General features: G+C 45.3%; 1 protein-coding gene across 1 annotated transcript in view; it reads left to right on the top strand.

Moving 5' to 3' along the window:
• The window catches only part of EDRF1 (erythroid differentiation regulatory factor 1), a 1702580-nt gene that overhangs the window by 523005 nt on the left and 1153592 nt on the right, over positions 1-25983 (top strand). The window contains exons 9-10 of the mRNA XM_069611509.1: positions 11198-11345; positions 11549-11657. Of these exons, the coding sequence (XP_069467610.1) occupies positions 11198-11345; positions 11549-11657 (257 nt within the window). The remainder of the gene's footprint in view (positions 1-11197; positions 11346-11548; positions 11658-25983) is intronic.

Genomic DNA, 25983 nt, shown 5'->3' with positions numbered 1-25983 from the left:
TGACTCTGGCTATTCCAGAGATATATATATATGTATTGGAACAAATTAAGCACTTATGCCAAAGCGCATTATATATGTTCAAAAGGTGGTAACAAGAAATACTTCAGGAATACAGGTCAAAGAACATAATGCAGTGTGCCTACAATGGAGGGAGGGATAGTGTAATGTAGACAATTCCTTTTTGTATATTTCCGAAGTCCCCTTAACTTTGCTTATTTATGTGATGTTCTTTACCATATTTCCTCCCTAGTGAGTTCCAATCAGGTGACCCTCTACCACTCTGATGACCAGAAGGAACAATATTAGGTGCTCCTTTCTCTTGATCTCTATGACACCTACGTTGTTCGTGTGCTGCTTGAACCCTGGAAACGAGCACTGAATCCTTCTGACTTTCCGCAGTGGCGGGGTGGCTCATACATAATTGGTGATGGTGCATCGACTCACCCATTTTAGACAAGCCAAGTCAGCCCAGTGAAAACACTAAGCACCCCCTAAGATGCACCAAGCAGCTGAAGGAGCGCTCCTAGACTGGCTCGAACTGTCAAAGGGAAGCGCAGTTTCCCTTTTGACAGTTCATACCCCAGTACACGTCCAATGGGTCATGCAAGGCCAGAGGCGTTTTGCTTCCCCAGCCTTACGTGGCCCATTTGGGGATGCAGCCTGGGATACTGCAAGATTTTGCCAAGAAACAGGAGGTTCGTAATAGGCCGTTAGTTGCCTAGGTCATCTGAATCTACGGTTGGTTTTTTCAAAAGACGTCGTATGAGACCAGTTTTGAGGGTGTCCAGGAATTATCCTTAAGCGAGGGAGGCATTGATGATGCTGTGGTGTGCATTGAGCACTGGGCCCGTCACTTGTCTAATGATGGACGCCGGAATTATATCGTCAGAATAAGGACTAGGTTTGAGGGAGGAAACCGGTTTAGGAGGTCCGTAGAATGCGCTCCAGAGGGCCAGTGTGCGTGCGCTGGTGCAGGGGATGCTAATGCTGTGAGAGGTTGATTTGATGGTCTCTCGGATTGTGTCTATTTTTTCAATAAGAAGAATGGCTTGATTCCATTGCAATTTTCCAGAGTTTCTGCTACCTCAGTGTCAGATGAGGGGTTGGTAAAATGCTTTACTACTTCAAAGAGGGCTTTGCTCCTGTTGGAGGCCGCTGCAATGGTGGTGGAGCCGTAAGCAGCTTTGTCCTCAGTAATCAGAATCCTAAGGTTTGATATTTGAGGTTGGTGAGGACTCTGAGTTATGGTTTTTGCGCTAGCTCTGAGGTGTACCGTTTGCGGATGGTTTGGTCTTTGGCTGGCTGGATTTTAGGGGGCATGAGTGTTCACCAGTTTGTTAGCAGAGTTTCTGAATAATTCCAGGAGACCCGAGGCATTCCCTGTGGTGGGAAACCCTGCAAAGTTTGCTTCCAGCTCATTGATCAGGAAGGTTTTGAATGAGCAGCGTTGAGTGAGGGGGCGTTTAGGCTGACCTTTGTGAGCCATAATCGAGTTGGTGACTGATAATGGGATGGCGGCGTGGTCATACTAGTCAAGTGGGATAGCGTCTGCACAGGTGATGCTGGGGGGTGATGTGTAGACTAAGTCTAGGGTGTTGCCTTTGTTTTGCTTGGGGGAGAGAACAATTTGCTTAGGGTACATGGCAGAGGTCAGTGAGAAATGTGTGCTTTGAGTGTGTTTGTCAGCCTGTGACCTAGGGATGTTCAAATCACCAAGAAATACATTACTAGAATGTATATGCTAATTTGGCAGAGGAGAGTAAGTTGGAGATGTCTGCACTGAAAGAGTCACTCCTGTGAGGAGGTTTGTAGAGGAGGTGGAAGGTGATGGATTTCTTGTGCAATAGAGGGAACCAGCAAAAACATTTGGGCAGGATGGGGTAAACCATGTTTCAGTGATGAGCAGGACATCAAGGTTGTTGTATGAGATGAAGCCAGCGATCTATGTTGCGTGAGCGACTGCTGAGTGAACATTGATTAACATGAGAGGGTGTGTGAATGTGGTCCGTGGGTGTGGGATGGGGCTAGGTAGCTGATGAGGTTTGCTAGGGTAGCTTGCTGGCGCTGCCCAGGGCATTTGGCCATTCAAACCCTAGTGAGAGTGGGGATTGGCTGTGGAGGGAGGAGACACATTGTGATGTATTTTGGTGAGTAGCAGTAGTAGCGATTAATTTGTAGGTGAAATGCAGTTTAGCGGGCCAGGCCCTTGGCCCCATCAGGCACAAACAGGTGAGGTCTTTGTCGCATGTCCTTTGCTGGGGACGCCGGGGATGAGGACTGTTAGGGAGATTTATCATTGTTTTGCTTCATACCCTCTCCTAGTGAGACCCCTAGCACTTTTTGCTGGACTTCTGAACCTTTTTATTTCAATCCTGAATGAGTGGAGCCTTTTTCCACTCATTCATTCTTGTGGGCACTGTCTTTTGGAACTCTATTCTTTGTATTTTACCTGTACTATAAGAGTCTGTCTGCTCCATAGGCATCTGTATTTTTACAACAGCAGCACACAGCTCCTTACGGGCAGTGTTGCTGGGGACCCTTAAGATCCCCCTGAAGTAACTACAGTTCTTAAGGAGAGTTACTTAGCATCTCTCCCAAAACTCTATAGTCTGTGAGATTGACACACACCACCTTCAGTGGAGTCCCAAAGGGATATCTAGTATCCCCCTTCTCTCGGCTCCTGTGACATTTTAGTCACATAGACAATCACCTGGTTATGGCTGGTGGCAGTGGGTGTGTTCTACCAACTGTTGTGTATTCTTTGTGCCGCAGGCTATGTCCATAGCCCTGGTAGTGCACAAAAGGGGCACCCAAGTACCAACTCAGGGCCTCCCTTCTTTTTCTTTCGCTATTAATAGCGTAGTTGTTCTTTGTTAGCCCTTCCTCTACCATTCTGGGAGGAGGAGGTCAGTGTGTGTGTGTGTTTTGCCTTTGGCGGGAACCCTTAGGTATCCCCGCCTAGGCTCCAGAGTGTCTGGGCAGGCAGGAAGTGAGGGAGGAGTTTTCCACCCCCCTTTTCCTTTGTCTGCCAGAGTGCCTGAATAGGTCCAGCTCCCAGAGGGGGTCTGGTTGTCCTGATTACACAGCCAAATGCCCCTTTCTGTACCATCTGAGAGAGATTGCAGAGGAGTGTGTGCTGCAACTGTATACAAGGCGAGGCTTCTGGAGTGAAAAGCAAGTCGACAAAAGGAAGCTAAAGTAACCGAAGAAGACGACCAGAGACGCCTGCAGACCCTTTGCAAAACCGAGAAGCGACCACTGCTGTCCTGACCCCGTTTTCTGTGCGACAGAGGAGCTCCAAAGGACGAATCCTTCCCTTTGGCTGGTGGGAACAGCCAGTCACAGGGCAAACTTTGTAACAAGCCATCTCCCAAGGTCCTAGGAGTTTCCAGTGCTGCGGAACACCAATACCAGGAGACCTGCTGCCCATTTCAAGTGCATCGTCGGGGAAAGGCTGTATCCGTCCAAATCTTTGCTGAACCCGTAAACTCCAGATATCCGATCCAACTCGCCGAGACACCCCCCTCACCAGAGAGTGGGACTGCGGGTAGCGAAGAAGATTGACCGGGCGGCCTGTGTCCTTTGTTGGTGCAGCAGAAAAGGTGCCAAAGCCACAGAGTGAACCAAGAAGTTGCTGAAGGTCATGCCACAGGTCCTCCCTCAAGACTGCCGCTGAGAGATCCTGTCACAATATATTATGCACTACAAGCAAGTCAGGGACCTTTTTCCCCTGCACAGGGTGTGCGCACAATTAAATCGCTTTTTATTTTTACAATCCCCAAATGGTTTTTAAGGAGGCCTCCAACCCATCTCACACCCAACCTCCACCAGCACCCTTTGTCCCAATAGACCCAACAACCAGGCCGGTGTGTTGTCAATGAACACTTTTTAAATTTATCATTTTAATATTCAATCAGAACAAAATATGACAGCAGCCACTATTGAGGTGGCAACACAATACACGGGTTTCTAGAACATCACTAAATTACGATCGACTTCAATGCCACACCAAATTTGTGTTGTGAAAAGCAATGCCAAATAATTTCCCTCAACTGATTGCAGGATGTTTAAGCACTCCCACCTGTTAGAGTGGAAAACTGGGTTTTTCAGTGATTCAATACTACTATCATGGGACAGCACACAAAGGTATTTCAGGCTGCTTACACTAGAGAACAAATAGGGCTCAAAACAGGCTATCTAGCACACATAGGAAATCCGTTTTTTGATTTTTTTACTCAGGCCGCACATGAAAAATAAAAGGGAATATCATTTGTATCTGATATCATGGTATGATAGAGAAAGAAGGATTGAGTGGATAAAACGATTTTTCAAAGTTGAAAAGAAAGATTTAGAAAAACGGAAATGCAAATCATGCTAGGTTTTACTGGGACTGGAAGTGACAGTCAAGCCCAAAACCATAAAATAAAGTAAAGGAAATGCTAAATCCGAGTTCAAAACATGATTGGGGAAGGGAAATCCTTGAGGAAAATCACTGTTTAAAGGATGAAAAGAAATATTTGGAAAAACGAAATTGTAAATCGCACTGAATTTGACTGGAACTGAAAATGACAAGCAAGTTCAAAACCATAAAAATGAAGGAAACTGCAATGCTAAATCCAAGTTCAGAACATGATAGAGGAAGAAGGATTGACAATGTTTTTGAAAAACGAAATTGTAAATCACACTCAATTTGGCATGAGCTAAAAATGACACACAAGCTTCTAACAATGAGAAAGGCACATAGGCACCCCGTTTGTTTGTGAAAATGACATGGGCAACTCCCAGGGATGTTTTTGGCAAAGAGATTCTCACAGTGGGGTAGACGCACAATTTACACATGGACAAATTCGGTTTTAGCTCATAATGGGAATAATTCTTTTGGGGCAACACTTTAATGACTATAACAATTAAATAACCACACTGGGCACAAGATGGTTGATTTCGAATTGCAACAATCTTTCTCTGAATTTCAATGGGTAAATTAATTGATTTACTAAGCAAAATACTTAGGAAATAACTTACTTAACTATGCAAACAAACAAAGGACATTTCAGGGGAAAGAGAACTATGATCAATAGACACACAAGGGATGATTTTGTTCCATAGGAAAAATGACTTAAATGCACAGAGGAACACATTATTTGTCAAGGGAAGAGTTACCAAATTGCACAGAAAAATAAAAATACTTTTCAAGAGAAAAAGGACTAAATTTCACAAACAGATAGAATAGGGGATTTTTCCCTATGGACACTCTAGGCTAGTGCTTAAATAGACAGGACTTGTTTAATCTATGGGTGTGGATATCTATACAGATCAAAAGTATTCTATAGTCATGATTGGCTCCAGGGCTCCACTGCAAGGACCATCAATGGGGTCAATCAAGGCCTCACTCTGTGATCCCAACCAGTTACTCCAGGTCCCTGCTTCACTACAGGACTAGGCCCAATTTCTGCAAGTATATCTCCAGATCTTCTGTCAGCTGCATAGCTCAGAGTTTGTAGAGAGAATCCCCAGTTGAAAGGGAGTAACCTATTTATAAGCCAAATCACATCATTGCTGTGTCATCCTCCTCGCAGAACTGATTGGGCAGTGGTCAAGGGTTCCCTCCCCCTCCATAAACTTTTAGGCTCAGAGAAAGTAGGCGTGATTTGAGCAGTCAGGGGAGGATACCCCATCAATCATATGACACAGGCATGGGGTTGGAACTGGCTTTTGTACCTAGAAATCTCACATTTTGAAAAATACCCTTTCTCATCAGATTATGCCACAGATGCCAGCATGTTCAGACATTACATTTTTTTTTTGATCGCATAAACCTTGTTTGATGACTCTGCAACATATTGGGGCAAAGCTACTGTATTTTCTCATTTACACCCAAACTACATTACTGAAAAATATTGCATTCAGTGGGCGGAGTACCTATAACCTGCCATACCTTTTCTCAAATGTTTGATTGCCATATTTATACAGAGAACACAATAACATTTTGTTTGATAACTTTTGATAGGTTGGTATCACCAAAATCGCTTTGGACCCAGAAGCAGCTCACTAACAGCTTTTCATAAATCCGAACATGAAAAATGTACGATCAATACTTCCCAAGTTATTCCCAAAATTGCATATCTCCCATTGTGTGCAATGTGTGTGAAGCTCCACTTTCACTCTCCCCCCTTTGTAAGCAGAGATCTGGTTCTTAGCCTGACTCAAGAGGGACCCTTTTGTTCAGGTTAGCCTAAAGCTTCAAAGGCTAATTGCTACGTTTACGACGGCCTGAGTGCTTTTGGTCATAAAACTTGAAGATCCACAGAATGCCTCCGCTCATTCACATGGTAACACAGCTTGGGAAGGCTTGTTTCACACCTGGGGTTCATTTATAGGAAGTGAAACTTGCCTTTTCCCAGGATCTAAATTTGATCCAACTTTAGCAAATGCACACAATCTAACATGTAAACACTTGCAATAGTACTTTCCTGCAACAGTGATTACAGAAAGCAACATAATATGTTTAAAGACTTTCGCTGTACATTTGAATGCTTAAAGTGTTGAATTGGAAGACCCAATGGCAATGTCACCGGGTTCATTTTTAGCCGTAAAACCTTTCATGCTGTTATAGTTCCACATTTCCTGTTAGATTCTAGTTACTTAAAAGATTATCTGTGATGGGCTCATGATGAACAAACCTAGTTTCTTGGTGGCATTCCTGCACATATTCTGAAGAGCAGGTATTTAATTGAAAATGAGAGGGAAAAACAGATTTTTGAAGACCATCATTCTTGTTACAGTAAACCCCCAGTCTGTTGTGCAAGCTTGCACAGATTTTGGCCCTTTCATTTACATGCTGGACATTGCCTTTTTTGCCAAGGGGATCTCATCCTTTCCAGACCTTCCTCAACAGTATCATGAAGTCTTTCCCTCGTGTGTAGCAGAGGAATATTTTAGGCATCCCCATGCTTAGATGCCTAAATTTGCTCCTTTGTGTTTGGAAAGGGCCTCATTTTGCATGTATTCCAGCAATATGCCCCCTTTTGCAGAGGGGGCATATCTCCCCCTCTGACTGCGGGCTGTAGTTATGGCATTTTAGGGCTATTATGCCCCATAATTCTGCCGTTGTCCTTCCTTCAGTCACCATACCAAGGAATCCAGAGGTCGAGTCCAGAGCTGCAACATTGCGGAACATCCAGCACAAACATTTTCTGCTAACCTATGGTATTGTGGGGAAAAAGGTATTGCTTGTCTGATTCCAAGAAGTCTATAGTGGAGTGCACATAGAGGTGTCCAGGGCAACCCCTTCTTACTTCTGACCCAAGCCGCTGCTTGTGTCCCCTTTTCGAGTCCATTTTGTTAGTTAAGTTGCTGCTTCAATAACTCTAGACACTGGAAGAAATCCACCGGAACTCTTTGTATTTCGCTGGTTGTCAAGCCTTCAAGCCCTCTCCGAACTGCCTTTAGCTAGGGTTGCGTTTTTGGACTTAAAAAGCTTGCTAGATGAAGAAACTGTCTATAGAACCTTGAACTAGGCTCATGCTACACTAACCATTTTCCTCCCTTTAAGTGACCTTTCTATGTGTTTGCAGAGTAAATGTACTACTGTATAAACGGTTGAAAACCGCATGAGTGTGCAATAACCGATAATACTATTGTTACAGGCTTGTCCCGCTCCCCCACAACCCCCAATACCAGTGCTCATCCAGCTCCCTCACACCAGTGCCTGCATACCAGGCACTCGGCAGTCGGGCACAAATAATATACAAGAGACCAGAAGTGGGGTGAAAAGCACTGTAATGCAAACACACACATAGGAGGGCTGCATTCTGCTCTGCCCTTCCCAGCCCTTGCTCATCATTATGTACAGTGGAGTAGCTATATCTATTCTCCACCCATTAACAGCATTTATCATAACAAACAGGTCGTTTTGCCGAACAGGGGGAAGAAAGTACATTTCGTACCTGCAGGCTGTTTCTGCAAGGCAGCAGCATAATCACTGTGTACTTCTCAGGAGGGGCTGTTCCTTCCTGTCTTTGAGGCCTCACAGCTTTCCACAGCTCAGCTGCTCTGTGCTCTGCAACATCTCTTAGGCAAGTCTTTAAGCCAGTCCATGTGTATCCGATGAATCTCAAAGAAACCAAAAGAAAGTGCAGAATCAGAAATGTAACAACGAGAACATTGTCTTTTCCCTTTCTAACATTGCTACAAATTTAACTGCGAACAAACACAAACGTGAAAGTGCCATTTCAAGTGTATTATCAAGTATTCCTAAGTATTTAAAGTGATTCTGGTCTAAATATAATAAATATATACTTTTTATGTAAATTTATGCATAAGTGCTTCTTGGTTGTGCCCATCTAGCTAAGATTCAGTGTACTTACCTACAGCTCACATCTTCCTCTTAAGATAAGCCTGACTGCTCTGCCACTCTACCAAGGTCCTGAGCAAGTGCAGACTGATACCAAGAGTTGGGAGATCTACAAACCACTGGGATAGCTTACTAAAGTCTTACTGCCAGTAGGACCTTAGGAAAACTCCCCTAACAAGGACACCTAAGGAGGACTGATTAAGTAGGTGGTGTGCAGAGCAACAGAGTCGTAGGGCTTGGTTACGTGACCAGCAGCCTACTCAATGCTGTCTACCTGGAGCTGGCCTGGAGTCCTTAAGTAGATGCTTGTAAGCCGCAAAAACTGGAGGTGGGCAGAGCAACTGAGTGGCGGGGCCTGGCACGTGACCAGCAGCCTACTCAAAGCCTTAGAAATAATGCCTAAGAAAAATCTCCTTAAAAGTTAGCTTGAAGATAAGCTTTCAGAAAAGATGAGTGTAGGACATAATAATTGGGAAGAGCATGCTAAAGTTTAGGGGCCAGGGGGGAGAACTAATCTTGTGCAAATGGGACTGAGAACAAGGGGGACTGGGGTGGCTGGTAACACTAGTGATGAAAAAGGGGTGAATAAACCAAAATAAGAGAAGATAGAAAAGTGTCTGCTGTGACATCTGACCGTGTCAAGAGTGGATGAGGGCCCCTCTCAGCCTAAGGTGAGAGGCCTACAAGGGTGGAAGCCACAGCCATTCCTACTCTAGAGGGGCAAGATGGGGGAAGAACTGAGGCCCCCCCGACTGCTAAGTGCCTGTATCTATTTGAACAGTAGCACTATTGATCGCCCCATACATCTTGAACCCAATGCTGGCAGGTTTCTTTTTATTTTTTCAGACCACCACCACAACATACAAGATAATTATGGGCAGACTGCCCAAAATTCAACAGCTCCCCTCCCTTGAGTCTGTCCTTTCCTTTCTCACCATCTGCCCTCAACCTGGGTGTTATCTTTGGTTCATTGCTCTTCAACTGCTCGAGCATGAGTCTTTCATCTCTACAACTTACATTAAGCACACCTTTATCTTTCCTTCCATGCCACCACACGCCTTATCTTTTCCCGTCTTGCTAACTGCTCTGCTCATCTACTTATTCTTCCCCCTTTGCCTTTTGGCCCCCTTCAGCGTCTACAACCAGTCCATGTGCCCCCTTTTTTTTGTGTCCCTCCACGCTCCTCTATTGCCCCGTTAATGATATCTGCCTCTCTTCTTTGATTTGATACCTGCCTCCTTTTCCATCTCCTTTGTATTGTCTACAAATGCTTACACAGCCTCCTAATCCCCCTATCTATCTTCTCTGGTCTACATCTACTCTCCCCCTCGATCCCTTCGTTTTCAGTCGCTCTTCTCGCTGTAGCTCAACCCCCATTTGCCTTTTTCATTTCCGTTCCTTCACTCTGCTGGCCCCTAAGTATTGGAATTCCTTGCCACTATCCATTCGCTTCTCTGTTCTCGTCATACCTTTAATCTCTCTTTGCCTCTGTTTCTAATTCTTAAACTTCCTTCCTTTCTCCGTTACCTGATTTCGGCCACCAATTCATTTATTGTATCATTTTATCCTTTTTTTTTGTTATAAAGCACTTTGGCAAAAGCACTCAAAAATGCCAATAAACACAAATGCAATAATGGTTTGAGTGGGGCATTTTTACTATTTAAGCAATAACTACCCGTTCCAGATAACTGCGCACGACCTGAGTTGAAGGCTCCAAGCATAACTCTGGGTTTGTGCAGGCATGCCTGACCAACAGTCGCTGCCAAATGTATCCTCTGAAACTGCTTTTCCACAACAGCCCGCTGGGCTCAGTAAATGCATGCGATAGATGTTCTGTGCCCACCGGGGCCTGTGTATCACATTTATTCTGTTTTTTCTATATTAACAGGAAATACTTTTTTGAAATAGCAAAAGTGAACTTTCTCCCAGGAAAACAAGTAGGTTCACTTGGACCAGCAGAAGATTGTGGAAGAACTAAACCCTTCAGGACCTACATAATGGGCTTTCTTAACTGTGGGCAAGGGATTCCCCTGGGTTGCTTGATGGCTCACCGGGGTGAGGTTCCTTTCCTGCTGAACAATAGCCCACGTTTAACTCTTGGGCTTCTAGGGTTGGAAGGTTTCATCATACGATCTTGTGGCTACCTCTTGTCTTAAGTTTATAATTTTCTTTCTTCTTTTTAGCATGTCCCCTCTAGATGCTGTCCTTTGAATCCTTAACAAGTTACCTCTCTGGGAACCACCCCCCTAGTTTTTCACCTTCCCAGGTTGGCCAGTTCTAATCAGTCAGAGGGCTGGAGGCTTACAGTTGGTGATGGACAAGGAGCTGGTGGCGCCTCCATAATTCACCTCTGGGACCTGCATTTCAAAGTGATGTTGGCTCCCAGCCCCCAACGTTATCTCATTCCTATCCCCTGGCCTCATACATAGGATTTTACCACAGTGATCTATGTCCCCAAACTGCATCACTGGTGAGACTAGGGGTAACTGAATGCTTGTGGCTTGGTTGAGGGCAAATCACTAGTTCCAGAAATTAATTGCTTACACACAATGTGTATCATATTTCCATTTTCATTGCAGCTACACCATCAGAAAAGCAATGGCTGTACAGAAACCAGATTTATTTAGCCTAGGGTCAAGCAACATCCTTAGCCCAAATTATATTACTTTTCCTTTACCTGGAAACGGGGCATTATGGTGGTTGCCTTGGCCCAGATACTCTCCACAGAATTTATTTTTCAAGCTCTGTAGAACTGAAAGAAAACTAACTCCATTGTATTTTGTAATAGATTTGTGACAGTTACTTTATTTACATACTATTGAATCCTAATTTCTTTGCTTACAGAAATATGAAATGATAAAGACAGAAGACATTCCCAATTTGGACAACTCTAACTTCTCAACAAAAGTAGTCAAAGATATTGCGCAGAATATTTTATCTTTTTTAAAATCTAATTGTACCAAAGAAGGACATACTTACTGGCTTTTCAAAGGTATAATAAGTCTATCATCTTTAATCATAGTTCTGATTTGTGTGTTGAGCCGGCTTAATGTATATATTGCAAAGGTTTGCATTGTAATTGTTAAAGAATTAATTTGGTCATACAGTAATTCTAAGTATTATAGTTTCATTTTATTCTTTGAAGGGTAGGTCTTTTGAGGATTTTCATTACAGGGTCTTTTTTTTGTCTTTCAGCGAGTGGAAGTGACATTGTAAAACTATATGATCTCACTACTCTTTGTGAAGAAACTGAGGATAAATACCAAAATCCTTTCACTATGCCAGTAGCAATCCTTCTATACAAGTAAGCTTTTGTTATAGACATGCTTTATTTTATACAGTATATAGTGTGCACTGAAAATTGTCAACAAAAGGACAATTGGGTCTATTCTTGCCCCTCCGCTTGCACCACGTCCAGGTAACTCAATTGTCCAGGCAACTATAGACATTGCCATGGCATGGCCAAAGGCCATGTTGCAGGCCACACCAAGGACCCCACAGCAGGCACAGGGCCTGTTCTTTAGCTTGGCCCAGTGGCTACCTAGGTTGGCTTCATGGCAGTTTGTCCATGGCCACAAGTCATGGTCAGTAGACCACAGACCCATTATGGGGTAAACGGTCCACTAGGTCTGGCCGCAGGCCATGCCCCGTGGCAACTGTAGGTGCCTTGGCTCACCCTGGGGCATAGCCTTTGGCCATGGCATGGCAGTGTTGACAGTGGCCCACAGACCTGCCATGCGGTTAAAAAGGCCACTGGGCATGTTCGTTTTCTTAGATGTCCTGTGAAGTAAAATATTGAGTATGGAACCATAACCACTTTATTCTGGTGTTGTACTGATGTTTAATTCTCCCGTTTCTCTGCTTCAGTTTTCAGATGTGTTGTTCTCCACCAGTGACAGCACATTTGATGCCATAAATAATCTCCTATGTGATGTCATCAATATACTCTAGTTTTCAGTGACGTCATCAATGTCATAAGTGATGCCATTTATATTGTCACCTGTGGGCTCAGAGTTAAAGTGGTGTAAATTCCAACACTTGCTGAATTTCCTTGGTTTTGTTGCATTAAACCGTCACTATAATACCACTTTTTCACTGAATAGATGTGACTTATTAGTGTATGGATAAAGAAAGGGTGAAGCCATGGACAAGCTAAAGAAACAATTAGTGTTACAAATGTCACATGTGGCCAGCACGGAATCTAACCTACTGTAATTTAGCAGTGAGACTTTCCATGATCCTTTTGGTAAAGATTTGTATGTAATCATGTTATACAACTTGTTCTTGTCTGAAAGCCAACATGTCATCGAATAGGAATACTGGTCTTAATTTTATAATCTACTACCAAAAATTACCCACACTACGCACAGTATCTGTAGATAGACATGATGACACTCATCAAATGTTGAAAATCAATGATCCTGTAGGTTGCGGTTTTGGGTATCTTTGACCTTTTGCAAATTGCCTTTGGCAATTTGACTTAAAAATATTTGACCTTTTGACCAAATTGACCTCCATTGTTAAGGATGCGGGGGAGACCCCTGCAAACCTTTTGACCTACTTACATGAACATGAGGAGCAGGAGACATCCCCTCTTCCCACACCTCATGTTCAGGTAAGTAGGTATTTACCTATTTGACCAAAAACATAAAGGTAAATTTGGACGGATGCAAAAAAAAGGTCAATTTGGATCACTCAGAAAAGGTGCATTTTGTCAAAAGGGCAAATGTTTTAGGTCAAATAGGCTAATACCGTAGGTCGCTGTTCCGAGTCTCTTATCGTCTGATGTGCTTTGCACTTTGAAGCAAACTCAACTGAGAATGTGCACGTGTGGCTGTCTGACATACCCAGGAGCAGACGTGGATGGAGGTGAGAGTTGCCATGCTGCAGCATACAGGGACCTTCTGTGCGCTGTCCCCACCTGCCGCCTCACCCTGGTGGCGTCCAGTGCGTTATGGTGAAAATATCTCAGAAACGCTGCTACCTAGGGCCTTGAAACTTGGTTTTTGAGCCTTCAAGGTTTGTTCCTTGCATTGAGCTGCTTAAAAGGAGATTTGTCCGATCCTTCTACGGCCACATTGATGTTTCGCTGATTTCAGGCAACAGTCTCATGTGTGAAGGGGCTGAAATCCAAGGAAAGTAATCTAAATATCATGTAGCTAGTAATGTCCGGAGGGTCCGAACAGGTAACTATGCAAAATGTGGTGCAACAGTGTGGAATTGTATAAGGAGCAAACTAACAGATTTTAGGCTTTATATACATATAGATGGTAAAAAATCAACTAGAATTACCTGGATGTGTTTTCACAAATAACGTGATTTATGGTATATGCAGGTGGAGCAATGTTTTCACATATAGACTAATTTAAACTATTTGTAGTGGGTTTATTGATGATTTTACTTTTTAAAACATCTTTCTATAAGGCAGAGGTCTTCAAACTGTGGGGCGCGCCCCCATCCTAGGGGGGGCGCCAGAGCCCAGCATGAAATGTAAAAAAAAAAACAACAAAACATTTTTTTTTTCAATTTATTTTTTAGATTAGATTGGAGGAAATGGGAAGGGGCAGTTCACATGGCCAGACTGGGCCATAAAACGGTCTTAGGCACTAATGAAAAAATGACCAGCAGTTGCAAATGGATATTCAGTGTTTAGTCACAGACTGTTTGAATAGTACCCAAGGGGTTGTCTTTTGTTCAAATGTAAAGAAATGGTGATATTTAAAGAATATTTATTCAGCAACAATAGTCAAAATGACTATCTGCATAGTGAAGTAACTCCTCAAACTGGCCCACATTTGCCAAAAAAAGTGCCCTATTTTTACTGGCCTACACTAGCATTTTGCATTTTTGGTACAGTCATCTCCCTATTGCCCTATAGGCCAGTCCAAGCCTGCCGGTCCATCCATAATGGGTAAGGGGGCGTCCACCCACTGGACACCTCACCCATTATGGAGGAGCCAGCCCAGTGAAACACTGAGCACTCCCTCGGCTGCTTTTTTCAGCTGAGGGAGTGCTACTGGGCTGGCTGAACTGTCAAAGGGAAACTCTGTTTGCCTTTGACAGTTTATTTCCCCAGCCGCACAGGATCGCTGAGCCATGCAACGCTGGGGGTGTTTTGATTCGCCAGCCTTACATAGCTCATTGGAAATGCTGGCTGGGGCACTGCATGTATGTATGTGTGAAGGGGTGCGAGGGGGCGCTCCTGCGCATCCTCGCACATATGGGCAGAGCAACCTGGAGCAGGGCATTTTAGCAACCATGCAAGGTATGTTTATGGCGATTTATTTTTTATTTACATGTGTATGGATGTGTGTATGCTTGTGTTATGGGACTGTGGTGGGAGCAGGATGGGCGGCAGCACTGGGATAGTGGTGGGAGTAGGGTGGGGAGAGACCTGGGTCTGTACTGGGAGTAGGGTGCTGTGACGGCACACAAAAGTTCATAGCGATTTCTACATACTGTCCATCTGGCACTTTTGGGGGGGGCCCGGCCTGCCCAATCTTTGCTCAGGGGGGGCCCAGGCCAAAAATGTTTGAAGACCACTGCTATAAGGCAATGAGACAGAAAACATTAAAAAGACACAGAAAGCAATCTCTCCCACAGCTCCCTACATATATGTCCCGGGAGGATAGCTCACCGGCAACGTGCTCACCTTGGAAGCAAAACGACACGAAGCAACACATGTTCGATCCCCGGGTCCGTGCTTAGAAACCTCTGGGTATTAAGCGTGTCACAGATATGCAACTAAGAACAAAAAAACTATTACGCCACTAAAAAAAGAACAATTCCTGCAACAGTGCCTCGACGGCCGCGGGCTGTGTGAGCGCTTTAAAAATGCAAATAAATAAATAATGTTGATGTGCCCTTCCGGATCCATAACATTCATTATTGCTATTTTTCTGTATTTCATTAAAAACGCTTCTCCAGAACCATTTCAGTACCCTACGGTCCTCAGCAAGAAGAAAGGAAGAATTGCAATATAGGGGAAACAAACAGCTGCTGAAAATCTCTTCTCATCTTTCAACAGGTTAAACTGCTCTTACCAAGCTTGATACCAACTTTCTAAACTGTTTGGGCAGAACCGGATTATCGTGCGTTTGGGCTTAATACCAAATGAACTCAATTGGGTTTTGGCTCCAAAAGGGATTAACATAGGGCTTGCGCTAAACCTAAATCAACATAGACATTACATAACCGTTAATCCTAAAACTTTCACTCACCCATATGATTATGTGTATAAAGATATTTAATCACTGATATTTAACACAAACATACATTATATTGTCCAGAATGTCATTGGTTCATAGATCCAGTTTATCACAGATTACCATATGCCTCTTCTAGTCGACACATGTTTCGACCTTAGTCCTAGATCAGCAAATCCAGGTTGATCAGCGTCTTCAAGAACACTTTAACCAACTAAGAGCAGGCCGCCCTCACAAAATAGTTCCCCATGGTGTACTTCAATCGTATCGTGAGGCAGAAGATTTGGGGGCATTCTTTATACATTTCAATCAAAATAGCCACCCAATTGAATTGGGATGACTGTTTAAACATGTTATCTGGGCCCTGTTGCTGTAGCAGAAATACACGGATTGACCAAAATGTCAATCTGCAAGGCGCGATCCCCTGAAATGTCAGGTCCTTCAATTACTTCCAAATGAAAGCCCCCTTGAATTGGCAAGCCGTCTCCAAAATGTTCTCACGCAATGGCTGGGAAGAAAAATCCTGCTGGAAGTTTTGGAAGCACTGGCCTTAGTTCATAAGTGCCCTACCCTCATCTCTCCAGCAAGGTATAGTACAACAGCCTCAACCCTTCCTGGGGATCGCCTTCCAGATGACTGAGGCCGATTCGTAAAAGGGTAGGGCCAAAAAGAAAATGTAGACTATAACCCATGTTCCTACCCCATGAGAAACCCACAGATTTGAGAATGTTCCCACCAAGGAAGAGAACCCTAGAAGAACCCCGTCCATGCTGGTAACCAAATCCTGACAACCCACACGAGAGGAAAAAGGGGCAAATTAAACCACCCATTACGATTCCTGCCATCTGTTTCTCTTGTGGCGAAAAAGGGCATTTTGCCCAGTTCTGTGCTAGAAACATTCCTGATAACCCATGGAAATAGACTGGTTAGCGGTAGAACAGTGGAACAGGGAAGAAGGGGAGGTAGAGGATGACCCAGATAAGGCTGAGGTCTGTTATTGTGCCTCTCACAGCCTTTTCAGACTCGTGAAACAGTCCAATTTAATGGAGTGTGGGCCAAAGTCCTTATTGAATAGGGCACCAGGCAAATGGCCATACATGCTGCTTTTAATGTATCCTGAAGATTCCCAGGGGGAACTAGCCGTCCAGATCCCGTGTATCCACGTGTATGTTGAAACCTACATCAAAGTCCCTCTGTTGCTAAAAGTCCGAGGACCGTCTACAACTAGATAACTGCCGCGGTACCCGGACTCACTGAGTAAGTAATAATTGGTACAGACTTCCTGACTTTTTCACAACTTTTTAGTCCTCCTTCAATCCAGAGTAATTCAGAGAATGATTCCCCTCGGTTATACTGGAAAACCTGGACCAACGTCCCAGACACACCCATCTGGAACTGGCGAAAGACTGTCTCGAACTGAGAAGAAGACCACCCAACTAAACCTAGACAATGGGAGAGCGTATCCTCAACCCAGAGATGGGGAAGCCACAGGCTTAAGGGGGGAAGGTATGTGACAAATCAAAGGGATTTGTCCCTTCTCGACTTTGAGGCGACAGTGGTGAGCCTGCGCCGCAAGACCATCCCCTGGGTTCTGGGCAAGTGGGGCCTCACTGGGAGTGACTCCCCCTTAGGAGACAAGGACTCTCACTTTTATTTCTGCAGCTGTGCGCCAGAGGTGAGTGAGAGCAACCTTTTAGCTCCATTTTGGGTTGTGGGGCTTGTAAAAAAGCATTGTAAACTCCCCAGTGGTGCATATGTGCTCTCCCCTTCCACTGCTTCCTGCATCTCCCCAGCGCCCGGCTTCCTCCCTGCCCAACAAGATGGGATTGGCCGATAGTCCGGCTAAGGTTACAAGTACTAAGGCCTAGTAACCATGCTGCAGCCCGCTTTTATTTCTGCAGCTGTGCGCCTGAGGTGAGTGAGAGCGAGCCGTTCGCTACATTTTGAGCTGTGGGGCTTTTGAAGAATAATTTAATCTTCCCAGCGCTGCGTGGGCGCTCTCCCCTTGCACCACTTCCTGCATCTCCCCAGCACCATCCTCTCTCCCTGCCCAACGTGACGTTATTGGCTGGTAGTCTGGCTATAGTCAAAAGTACTAAAGCCTTGTCACCTCGGTGCAGCCCTGTGCTCTGCCACATTTTGATGCGTATTCTGTGCTGTAGATGGAATTATACGTAGACTATCATAGGCCAAATAACCAGACAAACTCAAGGAAGATGGTAAAATACTGCTTTAATCTTGAAGAAAGAAAGCGGGGAGATACAGCATCTATCGCAAAAAATGTCTGCTAAGCCATGCCTTAGTTCGTTTTCATAAAACTTATATACTTTTAAATATGTCGTTCATGACATCATCCTATGTGGCAGCTCGAAGAAACCTATTGAGGAAAGGGATTGGGTTAGGGGAACATATCTACTCCTAGAATTATTTAAGTGTTAACATCTCATTGGCGGCCCCTTATCTGTAGGACACGCCCTGAGCTACTTCTACCCACGCCATATACTGATTATAGCAGAGAATATGGCAGCAGACTAGTAAATGTAACATTGTATTTAAAAGTACGTGGTAGGCTTTTCTGATTGGTTGGCAACCCCAGCTGACCTTGGATTTACGGCCTATATAGCAGCACATCAGTGAGAAACTTAAGTGTTTCAGGTGCGTTACCTCATTCTCTGTTTTCCCAATTAGTCCATCATCTTTCGTCAACCTGGTTTTTAGCCAAGGTCTACTGTTTGTAGTGGACCTCTTAACTTGCCCGCTGTCCTGGAACATTCAAGGGAGTTTAGGCACCCCACTATCTTCATCTGGGCTTAATTAATAGCTTTTGTTTTGAGTTTCTCCATCACGTGTTAGGAGACCACGAATGTGTCAATTTCAGCCTTTCAATTACTGCTATTTGATTCAATTATGCTTGGTGTTTTCTCTACTTCTGCCCTTTAGAGACTTGCTCAATCTACCTCATATACGTTTTAGACACTTTTAATTGTCCATACCTTGGCTCTTGCAAATGTTTTCTTATTCTTTAATCTGCAAGAAATATGTATTAAGTACATAGCTTATGCATTCGCTCCCTTCGTGCCTTGCAATAATATCTTGAAAATGGATCCTTGATCCCAGGACATGGTACTCCTTTATTCTCTGCAGGGAAAACAGCTTTTTCATCATGTCTTCATGTTGCAAGCCTAGGTTTGTGTTTGAGGCAACGGGGTTGAATTAACATGAGCTGTCTGTCGTCCATTTTCTTCCACTGTTTCTCCTAAACGTTACATATATACCTCTTTTTAGCAAGCTTCTATGTGTTTTCCCTACTTTGCATTACAGCATATTTACAGTTATTGGTCAGCAAGTTACTTCAACTTATTTGTAGTCAATATTCCTTCATCTTTAGGTGCATGTTTCTCTTAGTGCTTCAATTACGTTATCCTCCTCAAGTATTAACATATCCTCAGACTTCACTTAACATATGTTCTCATCATCCATAGCCGAATTCTGACAGCTAGGTAAGTGACATCCTTCCTGATAACATCCTCTACTGCTCCAACACAAGGGTACATTCTAAACGGCTGTTTTGAGTGCATATCGTCTCTCATACACTCAACGCGGTATGGAACTATTGCATGGGTTCATACATGGGTTCCCAATCATAGCTCTTAGTCTTCTATTCCAATAGAATGGTGGTGAGTGGGTGCGGATCTGGGAGAAAGCATCCACCTGCTCCTCCACATTCCCCCCTCTGGTCGAGTTCTCGACCATACTCTTCGCCTTCTCTGCAAATCCTGCTTCATCTTCTACCATCTCATCATATTTTCTTTTCTTTGGGACCCATATCTTCGTTATCCTCCTCAGGTGACCAGCATTCTTTTTATGGTATCCACATTTGAGGTCATAAGACAGTGCCCTGGTGTTGAACAGAATATCCATCGTCCCACATACCAATTCCGATCCTTGGGATTGTAACATTTTGTTCCTGGAAGTACAAGAGAACTCTTCTTGATGTTCTCTCGGGTACTTTCTTCAGTCTGCATCCTTTCTCCAGTTTTATTGTTAATGTCAATCATCGGCTTCATTACAATAGCTTGCTTTGCTGTTTTCTGGCATTGTCTCAAGATGATCCTTATGAGACAAAATCCTAGCAATACAAAAACTAGTATTGTTCCAAGTAATTTGAAGGCATCCTCCAGCCAACTTGGAATCCATGAGAACAAAGATGAAAACCAGCTATCATCCTCAGACTCATCAACTTCATCCTTTAGCTTTGTGTGTTGGGTTGATAACATTGTTATTGCTTCTGCAGAGATCCATTATCTTCATCATGGGAGGGTTTAAATGTGCCACTAGAAGGACTGATCTTGGCACACACACCTCCTTCTATTGCTGTTATGAGGTCTTCTGGAGTGCCATGAGCCTGATTGTCCTTAATGCTTCTCTAATTGCATTAAATCCTTTTATCGTTCTATTGATCCCATCTGGTTATTTTTAACCATTTAGCATTCACTGTTGTCTGAATTCCTGGCATGAATTTTGAAGTGAATATCACTGCTCTTCTACTGAACAGCTTATGCTCATCTGGAATATCATGTTATGCTTCCACTGATTTTGCTGAGAAGTACTTCTCTCTCTTCTTTCTGTTTGCTAAAATGATCTTTTCTTCCTCGGCTGTGCATCCATTTTTGGGAAGTCTATAATCTGTAAATCACTTTGTGGTACCACCAAGGCTGGTATGTTTATCAGCACTAATGAACAAACTCCCCCCCATTTTGGCAACTTTATTTATGCTCATGATCCACAGGTCCAATAATGGTCAAGACTGCTTTTCCTTCTTTCATGCCTGGTACATCGAAAATGTGGCCACACTGGAGATTTTCTCCAACTTTTATTGTGCAATTACTTCTGATACACAGGGACGCTTTCTTCAAGGGTATTATCTGCAATTGTCCTCCTTCATATTCGACCAATGTCAACAATTTTGCCATCTTTGGTCACAAAATGTTACATTCTTTTTCTGCATTTGCCAACACTCCTTCCCATTGTCCAGTCAATGTTACTGCCTGGCATACAACCAGCCCTCAGCCCATCCTTCAGGAGTAAGCACTGTTCCTTTAATTTGTCGCTGACCTTCGTAGCATGCTCATATTTTTTCCCCGGTCTTGTCTTCACACTTGAGCATCTTATTTTCTCCTATCCTTATTCCTACTCCTTTAATTCCAGGCTGTTCATATTTTATTATTCAATGCACTGTCTCCTTGTTTTCTCTCGACTTTGTATCTTGTACATAATTGTCTTCTCTTTGAGATGTTGCTTTATTCATCCACAATATGGATGCTGGCTTGCCTTGCAACTGCCCTCTTGTCAGGCCAAGTACACGATGTGTCAAGCAGTGTGCTTTTTTTCACTGCTACTTCTGTGGCTATGAATATGTTAGTTTCCCAATACACAAGGTATTAGGGAACACACATATCAACTTGCATCTGACGTTCGTCTTCCCACCTTTTTCATGTGCTGATACCATACGTTGTTAATCAAAGGAGCCGATTTGTATAGATATGTATGTATACTTTCACTTTCTTCTTCAGCATCTCTCCTAAATCTTGAAAAATATCTTTTGATACCAGGAATCAGTGGGGTTTTGTAATCTTACTTTGCACAATAGGGGTAATGATAGAGGGCTTGTTTTCTTGTTAATTACTACTTTTAATATGTGTAAATATCAATGTGATAAGGATAATTGCTAAAATCAGAATACCCAAAAATACTCCAATAATGATCCTACGTACTGTACATTTCCTTTGACGAATTACATTTCTTACCGCTTGAATTTTTTAAATTTCTGCCATGATTTTAATATTTTAATTTTATCTCTGTGACTCATCAATTTATAACAAGAATTGCACAATCATTGCCATTGCCAAAATACTTCTTAACACAATATGATTATTCTTGGGGTTTCTGAGAAAGGTTACAATGTCAGTAACATAGAAACAAAGTGTTTTTTCCTCCTTCTTCTGACTTCTAGTGCTTCTCTCACTTTGTCTCTTTAATCCTAATCTGAGGAAGGTGTTCCAATATCATTGCAAATCCATCAGTTCATTAGGCAACCCGAATCTAAAATGTTTGGATCATCTTCATTTCATTTGTTTTGGCTCCTGGTCATAGACCTTGTCTGGACTTGCTTCACGAGGGGTAGCTGCAGGAGATGTCGATGTTTCTATGATTTCTCCTTTATAGGGTTTAACGTTGTGAAGGTGGATCCACGCTTGTCTTCCTTTGAGTTTCACAGCGGTAGGGCTTCTTCTGCTTCATGCAGGCCTTCAAAACGAGGGGTACTCCAGGTGCGCACACATTTACGCACAAGCAACTGGTCCGCAGAGTACAATTCTTTTTTTTTTAACTTATTTTTATTGTTTAACAGGAAAACAAATAAGAATCCACATTGAAATGAACCCCCCGCCCCCCAGCCCCCTGTCACAGCCCCAATGATCCTTTCCTGCTGGCCGTTTCCCAACCGGTATTTTAACTGTAGATGTCCAACAGTTTAAGTCTTTGAGGGCACCATTGTTCCCTGAATTCCCCTTTAAAGTATTCCAAGGACTCTCCCCAGTCTGCATAAAAGGACTCCAATTTGTTGTCTGCAGCATATGTAGCCCACTCCAACGAGACAATATCCCACATTTTCCTCAGCCATTCTTGCTCTGTAGGGATCGTAGGGCCCTTCCACCTCTGTGCGATGAGGGACATTGCAGCCAGCGTGAATATCACTTTCGCCTTGATGCATCCGTGCCTTTCCACTTCCTTCTCCTGCCCACTTTTCCCCAACAAGATCTCCTGGCGATCCTGGGGAGCTCCCTCCCCCAGAGCCTGAGCAATGGCCCGCATGATTCCGCTCCAGAAGGGTTGAATAATGGGGCAATCCCACCAAACATGTGTAGCTGTGTCCATTTCCCCACATCCCCTCCAGCACTCCCCCGGGGTAGCAGGATACATTGCATGGAGTCGAGCAGGAGTGTAGTGCCATCCAAACATATATTTATACCAGATTTCCCACAATTGAATCGCTTTTGCAACCTTGGGGATCAGTTTCCACAACCTCTCCCAGTCCTTCTGCTCAATTCGAACCCCGGTGTGCTGCCCCCCAGTCCTCCATATAGGCCCAACTGACACACGGGCCGCTTCTCTCTAACTGCTTATACAAATCTGAGATTAGCCCCCTAGAGCCCTCCTGGGTTGTTGAAAACCTTTTGAAATGAGTTAAATCTCTAGTCGCGGCAATCCTTACTCCCGCAGACATAACCCAGTGTCTAATTTGGAAATACCAAAGCCTCTCCCGCTCTCCCAGACCAAACTCCTGTTTACATTCCTTGAATGTTTTCACCCTATCCCCGATGAACATGTCCCTCAGAGTTCTGCACCCCCCATCCTCCCATTCTAAGAACGTCCCCCTCTCCATTCCCGGTGAGAAGTTCCCATTATTGAAAATAGGAGTGAACGGCGATGGGGAAAGTCGTGGTCCCCCGCTTCTCTGCAGCCCGACTATCAACTACACTTTTTGTAATGGCACTCAGATAGAGATGGGGAGGTCTCAGCCTTCGTGGGAGCCATAGAACCTCCTCCAGGTGATGGCGAGCAACTGCTCTATCCATCTTCACCCAATGCTTCAGGTAGTCCTTCGAGAACCATTCCTTAATTACCCTGAGCTGTGCTGCTTCATGATAGCGGCGAAAGTCGGGGAAGGCCAAGTCCCCCCTCTCCCTGGAAGCCGTTACTAACTGCGTGGATAAACGAAATCCCCCCCACCCCCAAAACAAATTCCCTGATCATCCGGTCCACCTTGCTGAAGAAACTTTTCCGGAAACCCTCAAGGGGATAGCCTGAAAGAGATAAAGCACTCGGGGGAGAATCCCCATTCTCCAGCATGGGGTCTGGCATGGATTTACATGCTCATGAATATTCCCCGTCGTCAGGCTGGGAATCCTCGGTAAAGAAAAAATCCGTATCAGTTTTGTTTCTGATCTATCTTTCTTGGTAGTAACCAATCACTGATCTCTGGGTGATACTGCCCCCCGCCAATGACTGCCCTCTCCCTAAGCCCCGCCTCTGGCAGCCATCTTCAGATTTTTACCGCACGCTCAAGTGTTGGGAGTCCTCGTGTTTAGCTCTCAAGTTTTTTACTGCGTTTTCACGCTTTTTAGGAGACTTTCTCATTTTTTTTGGTGGCGGTGGCCATTACAGACTCGGAATCAGCCTCTGAGGAGGAACTGGTGGAAACCGAGAAGGGCCTCAACGAAAGGTCCATAGGCCTCAACGAGAGGTTCATAAGCCTCAACGAGAGGTTCGAGAAGGTTCGATCCCAGGGGACGGTTCCCGCTGACGTGATCGAAGATGGCGACGATGACGACGAACAGGGCCCAGTGGAGCGGCCATCCCGTCCGTCGCAGCCATTGCCCAAGCCCCAGGATAGCTCGGCGGCCATTTTGTTGGCAATCCAATCCTTATGTACCGAGATAAGGACGAGATTACCACGCACCCCGACGGAGGAGCCAGAACCAGGCCCGTTGGGAAGCCCTCCGAACATCCCGCTCCGCCCTTCATGCCTGCGAGACCGGTGGACCCCTCATCGCCCTTGCCGGACCCTAGAGAGGATATGGCGACGGATACAGCGACGGGGACGGACGATGACGGCGGTGATGACACGACGGACATCCCGTCATCACCCCCCCGACCCCCGCGGGCGTCTCCAGCCGACGCGGTTGGCTCTTTCCACGCTATGATAACCAGGGAATCAGAGTTCATCCAGCTCTACCCTGAAGAACAGAAAAAGGAGGGGTTTCTGTACCAACGACGAGAGGCCAAGAGGAAGACGGTCCTCGCGATGCCTTTACTCGACGACATCTGGGACGAGGGGCTTGCTGTCCTCAAGAACCCTTCCATGACACCCGCCAAGAGGGACAGGTACGAGAAGAAGTACCCAGTCCCCGATGTCTCCCCCTTGTGCCTCAGGGCCCAGCCCACGCCGGACTCGGTCGTCTCGGCAGTGGCTAAGAAGAAGGCAGCGGGCGCAGCGGCTTCAACTTCCACTTCCCCGCCGGACAGCGAGGGCAAGAAGTTGGACTCTATGGGACGGCGAGTCATCTCATCGGCGGGGACGACGACGATTAAGGCAGCCAATGCCTTAGCGATCGTAGCCTGCTACGACAGGGAGCTCTGGTTCAGGATAGCTCCCCTGCTAGACTTCCTGCCTGATGACAAAAGGGCAGAGGCCCTAGAAATTCTGCAGGAAGGCGAGGTGGCGTTGGATCACGACATAACGGTGGCAACGGACATTGCCGATACCGGATTTCGCCAACTGGGCAACGGAGTTTGCCTCCGACGACAAGGATGGCTCAAGGCAACAGACTTTCGCCAGGACGTCCAGACCAGAGTGTTGGACATGCCGTCCGACGGCAACAACCTTTTTGGTAAATCGGTGGACGAGTCTCTGCAGGCCATCAAGACCGACTCGGAGACGGCCCTGGCCCTTGGGGTGCTTCAACAGCGACGGCCCTTTTGGAGCTCCAGAGGCAGACAGGGTGCCTCCAAAGGAACCAGCGGTGGCTCCTCCACTTACCGCCAGGCGGCCCGCTCCTCTTCCCAGGAGGCCTACAGAGGTCGCGGCAAGCAAGGGGAATCCCGCCGCCGTCGCCAAGGAGGCCAAGGCGGCAAGGCCGCCTCCAAGAAAGACTGACCCAGCTGGGTTATCGGGCCCCCACCGAAGCACCCCGGTGGGAGGCCGGCTGACGAAGTTCGTCAGAGTGTGGGAGTCCATCTCCACTGATCGTTGGGTGCTGGACACCCTGGCCAATGGGCACTCGCTGGAATTCCAAAAGAAGTGCCCATGCATTCCTCCTGTGGCCAGGAAGGAGAATCACGTCCCTCAACTGCTGTTGGAGGTAAAGGCGATGCTCAAGAAAGGTGCCATCAAGCTCGTCCCCAGGAGGCTCCGGGGCTCGGGAGTGTACTCAAGGTACTTCCTCATCAGAAAGAAGACAGGCGGTTGGCACCCCATCCTGGACCTGCGTCGGTTAAACAAATACATCAAGGCGCAGAAATTCAGGATGGTCACCCTCCAGCACGTGCTGGGACAGCTGGAGGAAGGCGACTTCCTATCGTCATTGGACCTGGAGGATGCCTACTTCCACATCCCCATTCTAAAAAGGCACCGGAAGTTCCTCAGGTTCGTGGTTCAGGGACGCTACTATCAGTTCAGAGCCCTACCGTTCGGATTAAAGTCGACACCCAGGGTTCTCACCAAGTGCCTGGCACCAGTAGCGGCGCGGCTGCGCCTGCAGGGGATGCCCGTCTACCCCTACCTGGACGACTGGCTAATCCGGGCAAGGACAAGGGAACTCGCCATCCAACATGCGGCGAGGACTGTCCGGTTACTCACGGAAC

The sequence above is a fragment of the Ambystoma mexicanum genome, chromosome 8, assembly GCF_040938575.1.
Source record: "Ambystoma mexicanum isolate Mex_15411 chromosome 8, UKY_AmexF1_1, whole genome shotgun sequence".
Taxonomy (NCBI): domain Eukaryota; kingdom Metazoa; phylum Chordata; class Amphibia; order Caudata; family Ambystomatidae; genus Ambystoma; species Ambystoma mexicanum.
The sequence above is the reverse complement of the archived record's forward strand: the minus strand, read 5'-3'. Positions and strand labels throughout refer to the sequence as shown.